Source organism: Cardiocondyla obscurior, linkage group LG09, assembly GCF_019399895.1.
Source record: "Cardiocondyla obscurior isolate alpha-2009 linkage group LG09, Cobs3.1, whole genome shotgun sequence".
NCBI lineage: Eukaryota > Metazoa > Arthropoda > Insecta > Hymenoptera > Formicidae > Cardiocondyla > Cardiocondyla obscurior.
The window spans coordinates 7,019,217-7,035,170 of NC_091872.1; the positions used below are offsets into that span (position 1 = coordinate 7,019,217).

At 40.9% G+C, this 15,954-nt stretch overlaps 1 protein-coding gene across 1 annotated transcript; it reads left to right on the plus strand.

The window, feature by feature from the left end:
* Positions 1–206: 206 nt before the first annotated feature.
* On the plus strand, positions 207–15,685 carry Megf8 (multiple EGF like domains 8). Its single transcript, XM_070661264.1, has 15 exons — positions 207–758; positions 835–998; positions 1,129–1,406; positions 1,500–1,684; positions 1,804–2,125; positions 2,415–2,653; positions 2,991–3,224; positions 3,357–3,644; positions 3,853–3,990; positions 4,087–4,331; positions 4,417–5,034; positions 5,142–6,371; positions 6,564–10,503; positions 10,963–11,150; positions 11,522–15,685. The coding sequence occupies exons 1-15, from the start codon at positions 554–556 to the stop codon at positions 12,341–12,343; spliced, it is 9,096 nt and encodes a 3,031-aa protein (XP_070517365.1). The 5' UTR covers positions 207–553; the 3' UTR covers positions 12,344–15,685.
* Positions 15,686–15,954: the final 269 nt, after the last annotated feature.

A 15,954-nucleotide genomic window follows, 5' to 3' on the forward strand; every position in this document is an offset into this window, starting at 1 on the left:
AAAAATACGGCAATCCGAAACCTTGGTCGCCCCTCGTTCTCGCAAACTGTGCTACTGCTCCGACCTGCCACCGTTCTGCTGTGCGTTATGTAAAAGTTTGAAAGATTTAGCCACCCGTGCTAAATCTTTTTCTTGACTGCGAAACGAGATACTGTTTCGCTGACACGAAATTGAGATCGTAAGGTTGAAAAATTCGATTTTGACACCTCGTGCGTTTGTAGCACGCTCGTTAACGTGCATCTGCTCCAAACTTTTGACACATGGCACATTGTAAAACTATATTTAAAGCCTAATCGTGTACTAGATTTCATAAATTGCATTGTATGGTGATCCCTAATATGACACAGCTGTGCAAATTTATTCTTGAGCTTCTTATCTCTTGCATCAAAGTCTCGTTTATATGTGCAGACAAAGCAATACTAAATCGTGTTTATTTTTTCTAGATATGACTCTCTCTGTGCATACCACACAGTGTAATTGCTCAAGGAATTACCCGGTGTCTATGAATGATGCCCTGTGTGCTGCTGAACGACACTGAGGTGCACGCACTGTGATGGGGTGGACAACACCCACCACAGCATGGATTGTCATATGGAGCTGCCTGCTGCCGGGCTTCTACTTAGCTCCGCAGGCATCTCCAAAGCAAGTGCCATGCGATAAGACAAGGAAAGTCTTTACAGACTCGTGGGGGATCATCAGCGATGGGCCAATGGGCTCAAACTATACTCAAGACTCTCACTGCGAGTGGCTCATCAAAGGTTGGTCCGAGACCCACTTTTTTCAAATTCTAAAAAATTTATCTATCAGATAAACATGCATTTGTCTTTGTTGCAGCTAACCACAGCCGCCAATTTATTACATTAAGTTTTCGAACAATGGGCACAGAGTGTAGTTATGATTATGTGTTTGTTTATGATGGGGATTCTTTTCGATCGCCACTTCTGGGTAGCTTCAGTGGCAAAACTGAGCCGCAGCAAGTAACGTCATCGTCGGGTTATGTAAGTATACATATCTTATGGTATAACAAGGGTGGATTGCAAACTTGAAGTTTTTTTCATAGCACAAACTAAATATGCATAATTGTTATTACAGCGTAAAATGTATTAAAGCATTACTGTTCTTTTACAGATGTTAATATTATTATACAGTGACACTAATTACGTCTTAGACGGTTTTCACGCGGAATTTTCGGTCACGGACTGTCCGAACAATTGCACTCATCATGGGAAATGTATCAATAATACATGCTTCTGCGAAAACGATTGGGGAGGTAAAGATTGTTCCCGAGCTCTCTGTCCAAATAACTGCAGTAACGCTGGTGTTTGCGGAATAAAAAAATGTAAATGCAATAATGGTTACTCTGGGCAATCTTGTTCACTACACAAAACACATCCAGATGGAAATCGGTACGTCAACTTGTTAAGTCACATGTTTTCCTCTTGTATTTACATATTATTTAATAATACCGTAATTACTTTTGAATTTAATTATTTGTGTAGGTGGCATTGGCTTTCACATTCGGAAGGTGGTCTGAGACCGCGCGCAGCTCATACAGCGATTTACGTTCAGGAAACAGACTCGCTTTATGTTTTTGGCGGCTATGATCTCAATTATATATTAAGTGATTTAGAAGTATACAGGTTTAGCACAAGTCAATGGGAAGACGAATATGGAAGTATAATAGGTAACTATATAAATCATTAAAGACTCAAGTTTGTCGTTGTGGAGTTAATGCCCAAGTTTTACATAAAAATTTTATAAGAAAGGAAAATAACTACTTTTAATATTTTTTTATATTCATAGAAGGTGCCGCATCTGCCGAATATCTGGATCCAACGTTGATCGCCACTGAATTACAACGCAATCCTGGTGCCAAAGAGATATACGGCCTACCGACGTCATCTTTAATCTGGAAGCTGCTTTATAGCATCAAAGATAATAATACATTCGGCCTGCATGATCGAACTGTCGACGGTGGTCAGCACGGCTCGCGCGAGTTCAGGAATATGCCTAAAAACAAAGAGACCGAGAAAAGCGGAAGTACTATTAGAATCGACAGGAACGATAATATCAGGAGGAAACATCCACGAAATACAAGACCGCGATATTCACAAATGTCAACAAGGTAGTAAGTGACCTATCGCGCTCGTTTATTCGATATTTTAATTACTTTAATTTTTTTATTGCATTATATATTAATTATTTAAATCAATATTATTTTAAATAAAAATATCATATATTGTTTTTATTATTGGACATTTTATTTATGATAATTGAAAATTTGATTTTAGTTGAAATAATTTTTGATAACTTTATATAAAATTTTATCTACAATTGTTTACGAAAGGAATATCTAATGCTTTCTATTTTTTTAATAACATTAAACTAATATTTTATTACGTTGGTATTTTAAGATATCGCAGAAACTTAGAGAACTTATACAGAGACCGCGATGCAACAGACGTGCAGAACGATGACGTAAAATGGGAAGAGCAAATTGTAGCGGGGTCCGCGGAAGATAATATTTTCATACCAGAGTTTACGGATCCAAAATTAACCACGAGTTCGTTAAAGGAGGAAGTTACGGAGCCCACCGTAGATGAATTTCCCAAGCCGAGTCCCCGATATGGTCACGCTGCGTGTAAATATCAAGGTCTGTTCATATAGTACAATTTTACTGTCCAAGGAAATTAAGCAAAAAGTGTCATACTGCAAAAATAAAAAAAATTAAGGAATTGTTTTACTTCGTACAAACTTATTACAGTTTTTAGCGCAAATGCATATAACGTGAAACGAATAAAAGATTGACCTTGTTTTGAAATAAATTATTTTTACTTTAGTTTAAAAGATTACAAAAAATTTCTTTGATTTTTATTACAGTAATTTGATCACAGCATGTTAAAACACCCGTGCGATTTAAAATTGTAAATTCATAAATTTTAAGCTATACATTTATCAGTCTCAAAACTAATAGAATTTCTCTATTTTAGATGGATTTGTCATCTATGGAGGAAAGGTGCAAGATGGTTCTCTATCAAATGAGTTGTGGCATTACAGTGTAAAAAAACGCATGTGGACTTTACGCGCTAAGAACTCTCCTTTTTACCCGCCTAGACTTACGCGGCATACTCTGACTTTGGCAGGCGACTATATCTATCTGTTTGGAGGTAGCACCGTTGATGGGGAGTTTTCGTCCAGCCTCTATAAAATTAAGCTGCGCTTAGGTATGGTTAAATGCATCTTTAGATTGTTAAAGTAAAAAATATGCAAGGAATTTATGCATTTATACACTCTACATATAAAACGTAATTAATATTAAAAATTAATAAGATAATTAATTCATAATGTTCTTACAGCGGATCTAACAGCAATTAATGAGAGATGGATAGAAGTGCGACCTCGAGGTGGTAAAGAACTCGATGTACGCGTGGTAGCACATTCGACTGTGTATCATCGTGCAACGAATTCTCTTTTAGTATACGGTGGCGTAGTCGCCAGCGTTGCTCGTTTTAGCAAACTGTCTGATCGAATGTTCGTTTTTCAACTGGATAGAAAGGTTTGGTCTGAGATCCATTATCCGAGAGCGCATTTGCGAGACACGTACGTTCCGAGAGAACGTGCGTTTCACACATGTAATATTATAGGTATTTATTTATAATATTAAGTTATTAATTTTTTAAATTAAAATATATAAATGTAGCTATATAAATTTTTTTTATATAAGCTTTGTTATAAATTATAAAATTGCTTTATATATAAATTTGAGATAATTTATACGTAATATATTTTAAATTTTAAAATGCATATTAGTAATGTAATTTAAAAGACATGCTTTTTTCATTATTGTGACAGGAAATTATTTGGTGGTATTCGGCGGATATTCTCATAGACATAATAAGGAAGAGATCTGTTACGATAATCAGATGTATCTATATCATCTCGGTTGTCATGCTTGGGTGAGCCACGATGTGTTAGGTTTAAATGATAAAGGTAAAAGAAATTTTATGTATTTTACGCAAAATTTGCGGAATTTTTTGTTTAACGATTTAAATTAAATTATTAAAATCTTACTTTTCCATTTCTCAGATTCTCGTTATCCTAAGCAGCAAGGCGTATTTGCTCACGCAGCAGATGTACGCAACGGAAACACTTTATTGCTCGTTGGTGGATATCATGGTAACGTAAACGCAGATCTTCTTGCGTATACTTTGCCTCCCATGTTAGCGCCGGGAGACGAGGATTACGTCGAGCCAGAACAAATTTGCTCAAGACACAAAAGTTTAATGGAGTGCGCGGCAAATCCCGAATGTGGCTGGTGTTCCGCGGATGAGGTATTTTATTGATTTTATTTTTATACTTATTTACAAAACAGCTGTCGTTTTTAGACTTTAATGTAATTTCCTGACGTGATTATAGATATGTTACGGACGAACGATAGGCAGCAATTGCACAACAAACTTACAAACAACGCGCTGTCCGGGAGTTTGTCCTGCATTGGGCGACTGTCATTCTTGCTTGATTCATGGTCAACCGGGTGGTGGTTGGGGCACGAATTTTCGTGGCAAAAAGTCTGTATCGAACAAACTGAATCTGGGTACGTGTACGTGGTGCGTGCAAAATGCCCGCTGCCATCACAAAGATGACAATTACGGAGTATGTGGCCTACGGGACGATACTCCTTCGCAGATACCGGGCTGGTGGGGCTCAAAAGGCACGGAAATCACCAAAGTTGAAGAATGTCGGGAGATGGACAAGAGACCCGGTTTGACTTTTCTCAAATACAAACCACCGGTGAACTTTAGCCAGCCCGACTCAGTCGCCATTGTGAACGCGACTACAGTTGATTTTAACGTACCATCTATGCAAGGAGCGAAAACGGAATCTGCATTGGGCGGTGAGATGATTGCCAGACTAACCGGCTTTCTGAGACCACCAAATTATCTATGGGACAGCGCAGCGGAGCACTTAAAGATCTGTGTTAGTTATAATAGCGCTACACTTCACGTTTCGCGAGACGATGATCCTAACAAGCTGGTGAGTTAAAATTGCATAAACTAATCGAATAACTTCAATATTTTTAAACTTTAAATAATTTTTTTTTTTAATAATAAATAATTTTTTTTTTTTTTTTGTAAATTTAGGAACTAGTCGCTAATCTAACTGCCGAGACATCTCAGTGTATACCGACGAAATGGCCAGATAGTGGATATCCAATGGAGCTACAGCCGGGTCGTTATTTATTGGATTTCGAGTCAAAAAGAATGGTGACCGCGAGCTATGCTTACGCGAGTAAAATGGAAATTACACATAATAAAAAAATGGAGAATCCGAAAGTCTTCACCTTCGAATATTTGGAACCGTATCAAAACGGCTCTTGTCATCAGTACGGCAATTGTCTGCACTGCTTAACCGATTCTTCGTGCGGCTGGTGTGATATTACAAATCAATGTTTATCGCGCTCTACTAACGAGACGGAAAGTTGTGCTGTAGACGTGGAATGGGACGAGGAACGCGGTGAAACAATACGCGAGTGGCATTATTTGACAATCACGCCATCAGCGTGCGCCAACTGTTCTAATTATATCTCTTGCGAGTCGTGTGTCGGTACTAATTTGTGCGAGTGGTGGACTGAGGAGGCTAGATGTGCACGAATCGGCAGACTACCCAACGCCGTAATGAATTTAGATCAGTGTCCGATCCCGTGTAGACAGCGTTCCAACTGCACTCAGTGCTTAGACGAACGAGGCAGATGCGTGTGGTGCGAAGCTACGCGAGAGTGTTTCTCATTTTCTGTCTATACATCGGAGTATCAATTTGGATTATGTCGAGAATGGATGGACCAGGCGGGCTTGATGGGTGTCACGTCGCGCAGCGGCTCGTCGCTCACCGGCAACGATCAATGCAAGAGCTGTAGCCGGCATTCTAACTGTTCCAGCTGCCTGCATTCTCTCAGCTGTGGCTGGTGCTATAGCCTCGAGAATCCCATCACTGGTATGTGCGTTCAGGGCGATTTTAATCAAGCTCATATCAACTGCAGCGCGCTCATCAACGAGTACCGTAACAGCAGTCTCAGAGCCGACGAGTCTGGTTGGGCGTATGCACAGTGCCCAGATGTAGACGAGTGCGATCTCGGCTTGCACGATTGCCACCCTGATGCGATTTGCACAAACACCCACGGCAGTTTTAGCTGTCAGTGCAAGCGCGGTTTTAACGGAGACGGTAAGGAAAACTGCACCAAAACCTGCTACGAAAGATGCGTCAACGGATATTGCAGCGAAGCGCCAGATTACAAGTGCGAGTGTAATCTAGGCTGGACTGGACCAGATTGTCGAACTAATTGCGGCTGTTACAATCATTCCACGTGCCTGCAGGTATAAAAAATAAAAATTTATTTGACTTTTTAAAATTTGATTCTCTAAAACTTGCAAAATTATTCAGTTTGCTATTCAATATTGTGAATTAATTAATTAATTCGTTATATTACTATTAATTATTATTTATTTATTTTTTATATTTATATTTATATTATTTATATTTAATATTATTATTAATTAAATTTTTAGGGACCAGGTATCTGCGACGAGTGCCAAGACTGGACGACCGGACGCTACTGTGAAGAATGTAAAGCGGGAAGTTACGGAAATGCGACCATACCGTTGGGTTGTCGCGAATGTAATTGCAACGGGCACGGCGACGTGGAGCTCGGTGTTTGCGATCGACAGACTGGCATGTGTTTCTGTCGCGATAATACCGAGGGTGATAAGTGTCAACGCTGCAAACGGGGCTACTATGGAGATCCGCGTAATGGCGGGATGTGTTACTACGGCTGTATGTCTCGAGGTATGCTGGGTGGCGAAGGAAACGGTAAGCAGGGCCTCGGTAGCCGACACTCGCAATCTTCACTTTGGGATAATTACATGGGTGACCAACCGACAAGAGAGTGCCTGTGGATCGTCAGTCCTGAGACACATCTCTCTTTGGATGCAACTACTCCAGCAATTCAGAGCGTAATACAGTTCACTATCCACGACGATATTAATGTAAGCTGTCAAGAAAATAGCGTATATGTGTACGACGGTCTGCCCGAGTTTGTCTCGTCTACCGGTGGTCATCAAAGTCAATTACTGGGCGTGTATTGCACAGAAAGCACCAACTATCCAGTAACAGTGGAAGCAAAATCCGGATTTCTTACAGTGCATTATAAGCAATTGGACGAAGTAGAAGGCTTTAATGCGAGTTACGTGATAATGACATGTAACAACTGCCCGGGAAACCGCGAGTGCCGCAACGGTAACTGTCTCTGCAAATTCGGCTACGTGGGCATCAACTGCGACGTGGAAATCTGCCCGGATAATTGCACTGCTTCTGAAAAACGCGGCGTCTGCGACAAGGGTTACGGCCGTTGCGTTTGCGTGTCAGGCTACGGCGGACGCGACTGCTCTATCCAGCTGAAAAATTATCAATTAGTTTTTACGGAGCTCTTCAACTCAGAATACTTGGCCGATCATCTCGACCACTTAAGAAAAACATTGCCGCGTTTCGGACATAGCTTGGTGGCCGATCGACGCGGCAGTCTGTGGATGTTCGGTGGTTATTCGCTCAGCCACGGTCCTCTGAACGACATTAGACTTTTCGACACAAAGAATAATACCTGGATGCCAGTGACAGTGGAATCTACGTCAGAAGCTTCCATGCCACAGGGCCGTTACTTCCACGCCGCCGAAATTGTGCACAGTAGACAACAGATTTATGTCTACGGTGGCCTGTCAATGAAGGACGAGGACGTGCAAGGACTGTCGAATAATACTCTCAATGACTTTTGGAAATTCAGCTTGCAAAATCAACGGTGGAGCCAAATCGTACAGGATGAATTAAAAAAGGAGCCGCTTTCTCTGGCGGGCCATACGTTGACCTTGCGAAGAGACGGAGAATCGGAGAGCCTGATTTTGATCGGCGGTTTTAGTCCCAAGTACGGATATCTCGATACAGTCTGGGAGTTTAACTTAGAAACTGAGACCTGGGACACAGTAAATACTGTTGGGAACGGACCTTTAGGCGTTTACGGTCATTCAACGGTGTATCATGGTAAATCTGACAGCTTTTATGTCTTCGGTGGCTACACTTATGCGGTAAATCGAACATTTATTTCGAATAAATTGTACGCCTTGAATTACAAAATGCGAACGTGGTCTGTTTTACCGCCGTTTGAAGATGATTTCACAGATGGCAGCAGTTTACCACAAGCTAGATTTCTTCATTCTGCAGTCACGACGGACGAATATATGGTGATATTTGGTGGTCGACAAAATCCTCACAACACTTCAGATTCTTTAATAGCGTACAAGTACTCGTGCAATTTGTGGATACGATTAATTACGAAGGACATGGAAACGATTGGCAGCCCACCACCGCCGGCGTACGCCCACGCGATGACGCATGCTGACCCGGAGTCGAACGCCGTTTACGTCGTTGGTGGCTTTGACGGTGGCATTAAGAGTCACGTCACATTAATCAGTATACCAGAAGACTTGTGTAATCTGTGGAAGGACAAAATCACGTGCAGAAAATACTTCGGCTGCTCATTCTGCGCTGTAACCACTCTCAATGGCACCAACACCTCTTTTTGCTTTTCGAATGAAGTATCGAGCAACCGGGGCGACAAGTGTGACATCAACGTGACACAGGCGCAGCGGTCAAACGGAATATTCTGCAACTCTGACTGGATGGCGAGCAGGAAGTGCCAGAATTTCAAAACCTGTACGGAATGTCTCGCGGAGTGGCCGTACTACAAGGACGACCGGCCGGTTTGTAAGTGGTGTACCAACTGTCCGCACGGTAAGTGCATCCCGTCGGACAGAGATTGCGATGAGCAGCAGATACAAGAGCTGAACAAGTGCAGTGTGTCGCTAAGCAATGTGAATCAATGCGGAGAGCGACTGTGCCCGGCGAGCGATTGCGAAAAGTGCAACAGTCTGGACAGCTGCGTTTGGACAAGGCAAGTTCTGAAGACCAACGAACTGGGATTGAAGCTAACGGGGGAGCCGGTCTACGACTGGAATTGCGTGCGGGACGACATCTTCGAGCGGTCCAGCATCAAGCTGAGCAGCACGCAGTGCGAGAAGAGATGCTCCGAGCACAAGGACTGCAGGAGCTGCCTGAAGGGAACTGGAGCTGAAGGTGGATGGAGCGAATGTAGGTGGTCCACGCAGTTAAACGAATGCATTTCTCCGTCGTATCAGCCGCTTTATTGCGCCGGCGGAGTTTGTGGCTTGGTGCTACGTAGCGCGGATATGGACCACTGCCCAGAACCGTGCTCTGTGTTTAAGCAGTGCAGCACGTGTCTCAAGCACTCGCATTGCGGCTGGTGTTCCTTAGACTCCGCCAACATCACCGGTCAAGGAATATGCACGGAAGGGTCGCTCGAGGCGCCAGCAGATCACCCAGCGGGAGGTACATGCGAGATGTTTTATCACCAGCACTTCCCAGAAGTCGAGGCACCGATTACCACGACGTTGCATCCGTATCACATGGATTCTTCCGAGACGCAAGACAACGTAACGATGTCACTGCTTAACGCGATAACAAGACCAGAATTCTCTTGGCATTACGTTCGCTGTCCACCAGAGAACGAGTGCGAAAACGGTCACCACACGTGCTCGCCGAAGAGTGAAAAATGTTTTGACCTCGAAGAAGGCTTTGAGTGTAAATGCGGAGACGGATACAAAACCGAAAATACCTGGGGGACCGACTTCGGCAAGAAGATCTGCGTGCCGATGTGCACACAGGGCTGCGTCAGAGGTACGTGCGTGAAGCCTGATCTGTGTCGCTGTGACTTCGGTTACGTTGGCTCAAATTGTTCCATTCAATGTCAGTGCAACGGGCACAGCGACTGTGCCGGCCCGGACAAGCTGGACAACTGTACGAAATGTCATAACAACACGATGGGCAAGCAGTGTGAGAAGTGTCTGCCTCTATACGTCGGCAATCCTGCTGACAACGGCCAGTGTGTACCGTGTCTGGAATACTGCAACGGGCATACTCGGATCTGTATCAACGACAGCATGACTGTGCCCGATCCGAATTCGGTGGACAAGATGTCGATAGAGAAGCTGAGCAAGCAGCTGGGCGAGGGACCAGTGGCGAAGGCAAAGTGTATCAACTGTGGGAACAATACAAGAGGCGACAAGTGCGGTGAGTGTATGACCGGCTACTTCCGAGGTACGGAGGATCTTCGAGATGTCTGCCGACCTTGCGAGTGCCATGGCCATGGCTTTACGTGCGATCCGGTGACCGGGGAGAAATGCAACTGCGGCAACAACACCGAAAGCGAGCCATCCTGCATCAGCGGGCCTATTAAAGGCACCAACACCGGCGGCACGCCGTGTTGGATGGTACAATGCAGTAAGTGCAGAGAAAACTACGCCGGCACCCCGACTATGGGCCATCAGTGCTACAAAACCGTCACGGTCGATAATAAAATGTGTTTCGACTCGAAATTAATAGGTAAGCTGCCATGTAAATGAGACTGAAATTTCACGCAACGATTATTGATACATTCAACGCATAAAAATCATTATAAAAGATTTTTTGTATAGTATTTTTTAATTTTTTTTTAATTTAATTTAATTTATTTTTCTTTTTTTTAATAGTTTACCTAAAGACTTACTTGTAATGAAACTTCTTTAAAAATCAATTTTATACCTTTTCATAAATATAAATATTAACATTGTTATTAATCGATACTGTTTTAATTAAATATATCACTATCACGACTTCACTTCATTCTGTATGTTATACTCACGCATTATTTCGGTCAAGTAATTGTTTCTCTTCAAAATGCAACGTTCTATTTTATCTGGAGCATTTTACGGTTCGTATCCTTTCTATTCTCTACGCTGTTCGATATTCTATTGCTTTTTACGCATCGAAAATCAAATGCTTTATAGCGTTTCTTTATTTCAGACGAGTGCAAGGCGAAGCCAAAGGCCCTGAATCCTGGAGAAACCGTTTTTTATATGGTGCAGCCGCGATTCATGAACGTGGACATCAGAGTGCTAGTGGATGTCACTCAAGGTGCTTTGGATCTGTTTCTGAGTCCTCGGGATGATTCTTTCGTCGTCACTTTGAATTCAACAACTGGATATCAAGACGTACGACTGTTTTATTTTATCTTAACACTTTCAAATTATTTTACCTGTGTCATCAAAAAAATTAGTTAATTTTCAATAATATATATATGTATATATACATATATTAGGACGAGTCATAAATAACTTCCGATGCAGCTAATATAATCTATTGATAAAAAAACGGAAGTTATTTATGACTCGACCTAATATATATTTTTTAAATACATTTAATAATTTTTTTTCTACTAGTATTAAAATCGATAATTATCTGCATTAAATATCTCATATTTAATAGATAAAAAAATATTTTTGTGCTTATAAATTTTATTCTACATTAACTTGTTTGTTTAAAAAGTGAAGTACCTATGTGTGATAGTGTGTAACATTCACAGGTCGAGCTAGATAGTAGATTCAGGTTGCGGCCTGACAAGTCTCTCGACAGATGGGTCGAGTTTCATCCTCACTTTGGAGCAGTTAACGACACCACCACGGAGTCACCCCGGTGGAACACCGGACCTCAGTATTACCTGATGGAGCACCAGCTCGTAGACGATTTGGCCACCTTCCTGACGATCAACATGCGAAATACTTTTCTGGTGATTCGCAATCTGACGAATCGACTCGTGCTGACGTTACCGCAAGACAAACACGAGCTGGGCCAAACGAAATTTCACATCGCGCTACGAGCAATTGACCCAGCGACTTCGGATCCAAACAAGCGTGCCGCATACGGGATGATCTTCTTTCGTCAGGATCAGCTGCACATCGACCTGTTTGTTTTTTTCTCGTGCTTCTTCTCCTGCTTCTTTTTGTTCTTGTCAGCGTGCGTGGTCGCCTGGAAAGCAAAGCAGACAGCGGATCTGCGCCGGGCCCGACGCCGTCATGTTGTGGAGATGCTGCATATGGCGAAGCGACCGTTCGCCTCCGCGACAATACTCTACGATCGGGATGGCGGCGAGTGTAGCCCGAGCTCGCCGCAACGTAAGGGCAGGCGAGGCAAGCACGTGAGTTTTCACAGTGACGTGAGACCCGTGGCCGTAGAGCCCACCGACGACGGCGTCGCGGCGGTGGCGACAGTGTTCATCAGGCTACCCGGTGGCCATCAAGCGCCCGTTAAGTTGGCCCTGGGGAGTTCGCTGATACTCTTAACCAGAGTTTATCCGGTTAATAGCAGAGTATTTCTAAGACGTAGAAATAGCCACGCGACGAACTGAACCCACGTTTCTGTGGAACCTCGATTTCGACGGCTTTCGGGTTCCACACATCGTACACCAATAATTCCATCGAACTCTTCTCGAACGTCGATAAGAGTCACCGATGTTTGAACAATTCACTACGGAGTTATAATAGAACGTAGGTTAATGTAATGGACCGGGAATTAGTATATAGGTTTAACGGGCACCCTCCCTTTTTGAGACCGTTTTAATATGATAAAAATGATGCATGAGTTGAACTCAGGATAAAAGTACATTCTGTAAAATTTGACGTAAAGAAATTCATATTAAGAAAGAAGTTCGAATTCTTCTAAACTGTATAAGTAATATTCACTGGATCCAAGGATCTTATATCGTAGATCTACGAATCGAGCAATTATACATATATTTTTTTTTAATTAGGGATTAATATTGTACAAGTAGAGCGAGTCGCAGCCCGTTCGCACGTTTTCAGATCGGGCTGTTACGGGAGAAGGATCGATAAGGTTATTTAATCTAAGCATAATATATTGCCGTATACCATTCCATGACGAGACTGTACGTTTGTATATACAACAATCTGTAATTATATATTAATTCGTACTTTATACATTTTTAGAAGCGTAGAAAGATTTTACGAGACGTGGCTTCACGTCATGGAACATCCGTTCTCAAACGCAGGTGAAATCGATGTCGCGTGATTCGTGTCGGTTGAACGAACAGTATTAGAATTGTTGATTAGAGACGGAGCTCAACGATGTGTGCGTTAACAAGGTTCCTATGCCAAATTGAATAGAATGAATACGCGTTGAGCGTCCTAATATAATAATAATATATTATTTATCGTAAGTGGGTGAAGGCAAACGAGCGAGAAGTTTTAGTTGTGGAAGAAATGTACATATACACGCGAAAGTTGCGAATGCGTATTGCAAACTTTTATATTAACCGGCATCACTTGCGTACTGGTTCAAAGACACTTATGCTCGGTAAGGTAATTTTTGTCAGAGATAACGATTAATGTATATTAATCAAAAAACGTGTAGGTAACGTGAATGTTCAACGATATTGGCGTTAACGTGCTTAATCTTTATCGTCCAAGGCACAAAAATGGGATAAACACAATGTGAACTCGTTTTATTGAATCTTTATAAAAATCGCCGAGTTTTTTACGTTTGGTTTTTAAATCAAGCATCGAATCTCCGAGACGTTTGTTAACAATCAGCGACCTATCGAAACACTTCCGTTTTTAGATTTGTTTGAATTTTTATAGATTATTTGAACGTGTGCGTAAAATAACAGATAGAAGAGTAGATTAAGTGGCTTGTCGTTATTTTTTTTTTTTTTTTTTTTTTGGTATTGTAACATAACATTATTAAATTATAATTGTAATGAGTAATTCATACCTGAGAGATTTTTGATCTCGCAGAGTCGACGTGTCATCTCTTTGTTATTCCATTTTTGTGTTCCGTTTATTTCCGAAGTAGAGTAACGGTATCGAGTAGTGAAGTGAGAATGTAAAGGCCTCATTTATGTGCACGCGTTTTTCTGTTGCATATCACATAAACGAGGCATATGTGAGCCAAATGCTCCGTACGTCATCAAGTTGTTGAAAGAACGCACGAGTGCTCCTCGACCAGAAAATAACGTTCGTTGATTAATTGTTAAGCGGACACATCGGCGATACGACGCGACCAATCTGTTGAATCTCAAACTTTTCTTGTCACAAAAGTCTCGTCACTACGCCACAACGCGAACGGGCTCTTATGTCACAATACGTTTCATGTTAGGTACAACTGCCTGTTTGTTGCAGTTCCTCTCTCTCTCTCTCTCTCTTTCTTTTATTTTTTTATTATTTTTTTTGTTTTTTTGCGATATATATCTAAATATGTAGATCTGAAAATCCCAACACGATCTTTATCGCAAAAGAAACGATCTTTATAATTATTAAACAATTACGAAAACTTGAATGTAAAAGTCTTTAATAAGGAGGGACTAGATTTTATGCCTTGAGAAGTGCCTCGAATTGAATTAAATTAAAAATTGTAATTCTCTCGAATAAAAATTAAAAAAATCAGGTACTTGTGAGTGCATGAGATTGTGTAATTGAACCAAACATTATGGATTCTGAGATTTGTATAGAATCAGCTTTATAAATTGCAAAAACAAATTATTTTAAAAATAAATTTTTTAATATGCCGTGTTAATGTGATATCGGATGTTTCTGAAAGTAAAACTTAAGGGATCCGTTAACATATCTGTTAACATATCTGTTGTGGGAGATCGTTTTTGGATATTCGGTGATCTAAGATATATATACGTGCATTGATTTTTCAATTTTCAATATTTGATTTTCCTGTAGATCCTTCGAAGCTGAATGAACGTTGAGGTTTAAAGTTCCTTCAAACCCTATATAAACTTTGAGAAAGCAACCTGTGTACATTCTAAGGATCTGCAGAGGATCAAAAAGATTGTTAAAAGGGAAAGGATTCAAGCTACTATTTTTACATTCGCGTAAAGTCACAAAGAATTGTTAATTAATTAATTTTATTCGTTTATTTGCGTGCACGAGCTATCGCGCTGTTCTAAAATACTCATCTGCGTGGTGCCGTGTAAAGCATGTAAATTCGATCAATGCCTATTTTCATCAATAAGGAGAACCTTTGATCCCGGATGTTTACTCTCTTTTTTTCAGTTTTAAGAATTGGAATAAAATAAAAAGTAAATTAAATTAAAATTAATCCGTATTGGTAAAAATGGGTGTGAATATACAGAATCGACAGTATATGTACATTTATATAGGTTTACATGCATAGAGAGATATATTATACATATACACATACACTGTTTCCCATTTATTTCAAAACTCAGATAATTCTTATTTGCAACATCATTGTATCTCTCTTCAACATTTATTAAACTACAAAAATAGAGTGATGTCACAAATGAGAATTATCTGGACTCTGTTATAAATGGAAAACAGTAATATTGAAAGATATAAGAGTATAAATACAAGACCGGTAAATGTATAATTTTTTGGTTGTACAGATCTCTCTAAGTTTTATTTTCGAAATAATTCTATTTTGTATATTATTATTACATCGCGTCGTTGACTGCAAAGAGCGATAATCTTTCAATGTCGGCATTGTAGGAAAAAGGAAGGAGCAAAGGTGATCGAGAACGTGCCGCTTGGACAAAGGTATAGGTTGTGAAAAGAAGAAAAAAAAGTGGAAAAGTCAGAAAATAAAGAATCGTGTCAATGTCTGTCGGACATTTGACATAAAAGTGCAAATCATTTTCTAGTTCGTGCCGTGAGGAAAAAATGTAAGGTTGTGCAAACGATGATTAATAAATTGTATTGCAGAAGCTTTAATAAACATACGTAAAACCGAAACCATTGTCCTACCTGTTAATCCTACCTGTTACCCAACAAATGTAAAATTACGCTAAAAAAAAATTGCTTGGTAACATCGTTCGGTTAGTGAGTTCTGAAAAAATCCACTACGAATCGCCACCGGTGTGGTCCGAGCGTCGTTCCCGCCAATTTTAGAGCAACCATTACAAAAAAGGCGTGGTCTACGAATTGGCGAAAAACAATGCCACGAAATCCCGGGATTGACGAACTTGTCATCTTG

What these genes read in the sequence shown, in the direction of transcription:
- Megf8 (XM_070661264.1), top strand. Translation starts at nt 554, where the DNA reads ATGGGGTGGACAACACCCACCACAGCATGGATTGTCATATGGAGCTGC. An exon ending in TCACACATGTAATATTATAG is followed by an intron (nt 3,645 to 3,852) that starts GTATTTATTTAT and finishes TTATTGTGACAG; the next exon opens with GAAATTATTTGGTGGTATTC. An exon ending in ACGATGATCCTAACAAGCTG is followed by an intron (nt 5,035 to 5,141) that starts GTGAGTTAAAAT and finishes TTGTAAATTTAG; the next exon opens with GAACTAGTCGCTAATCTAAC.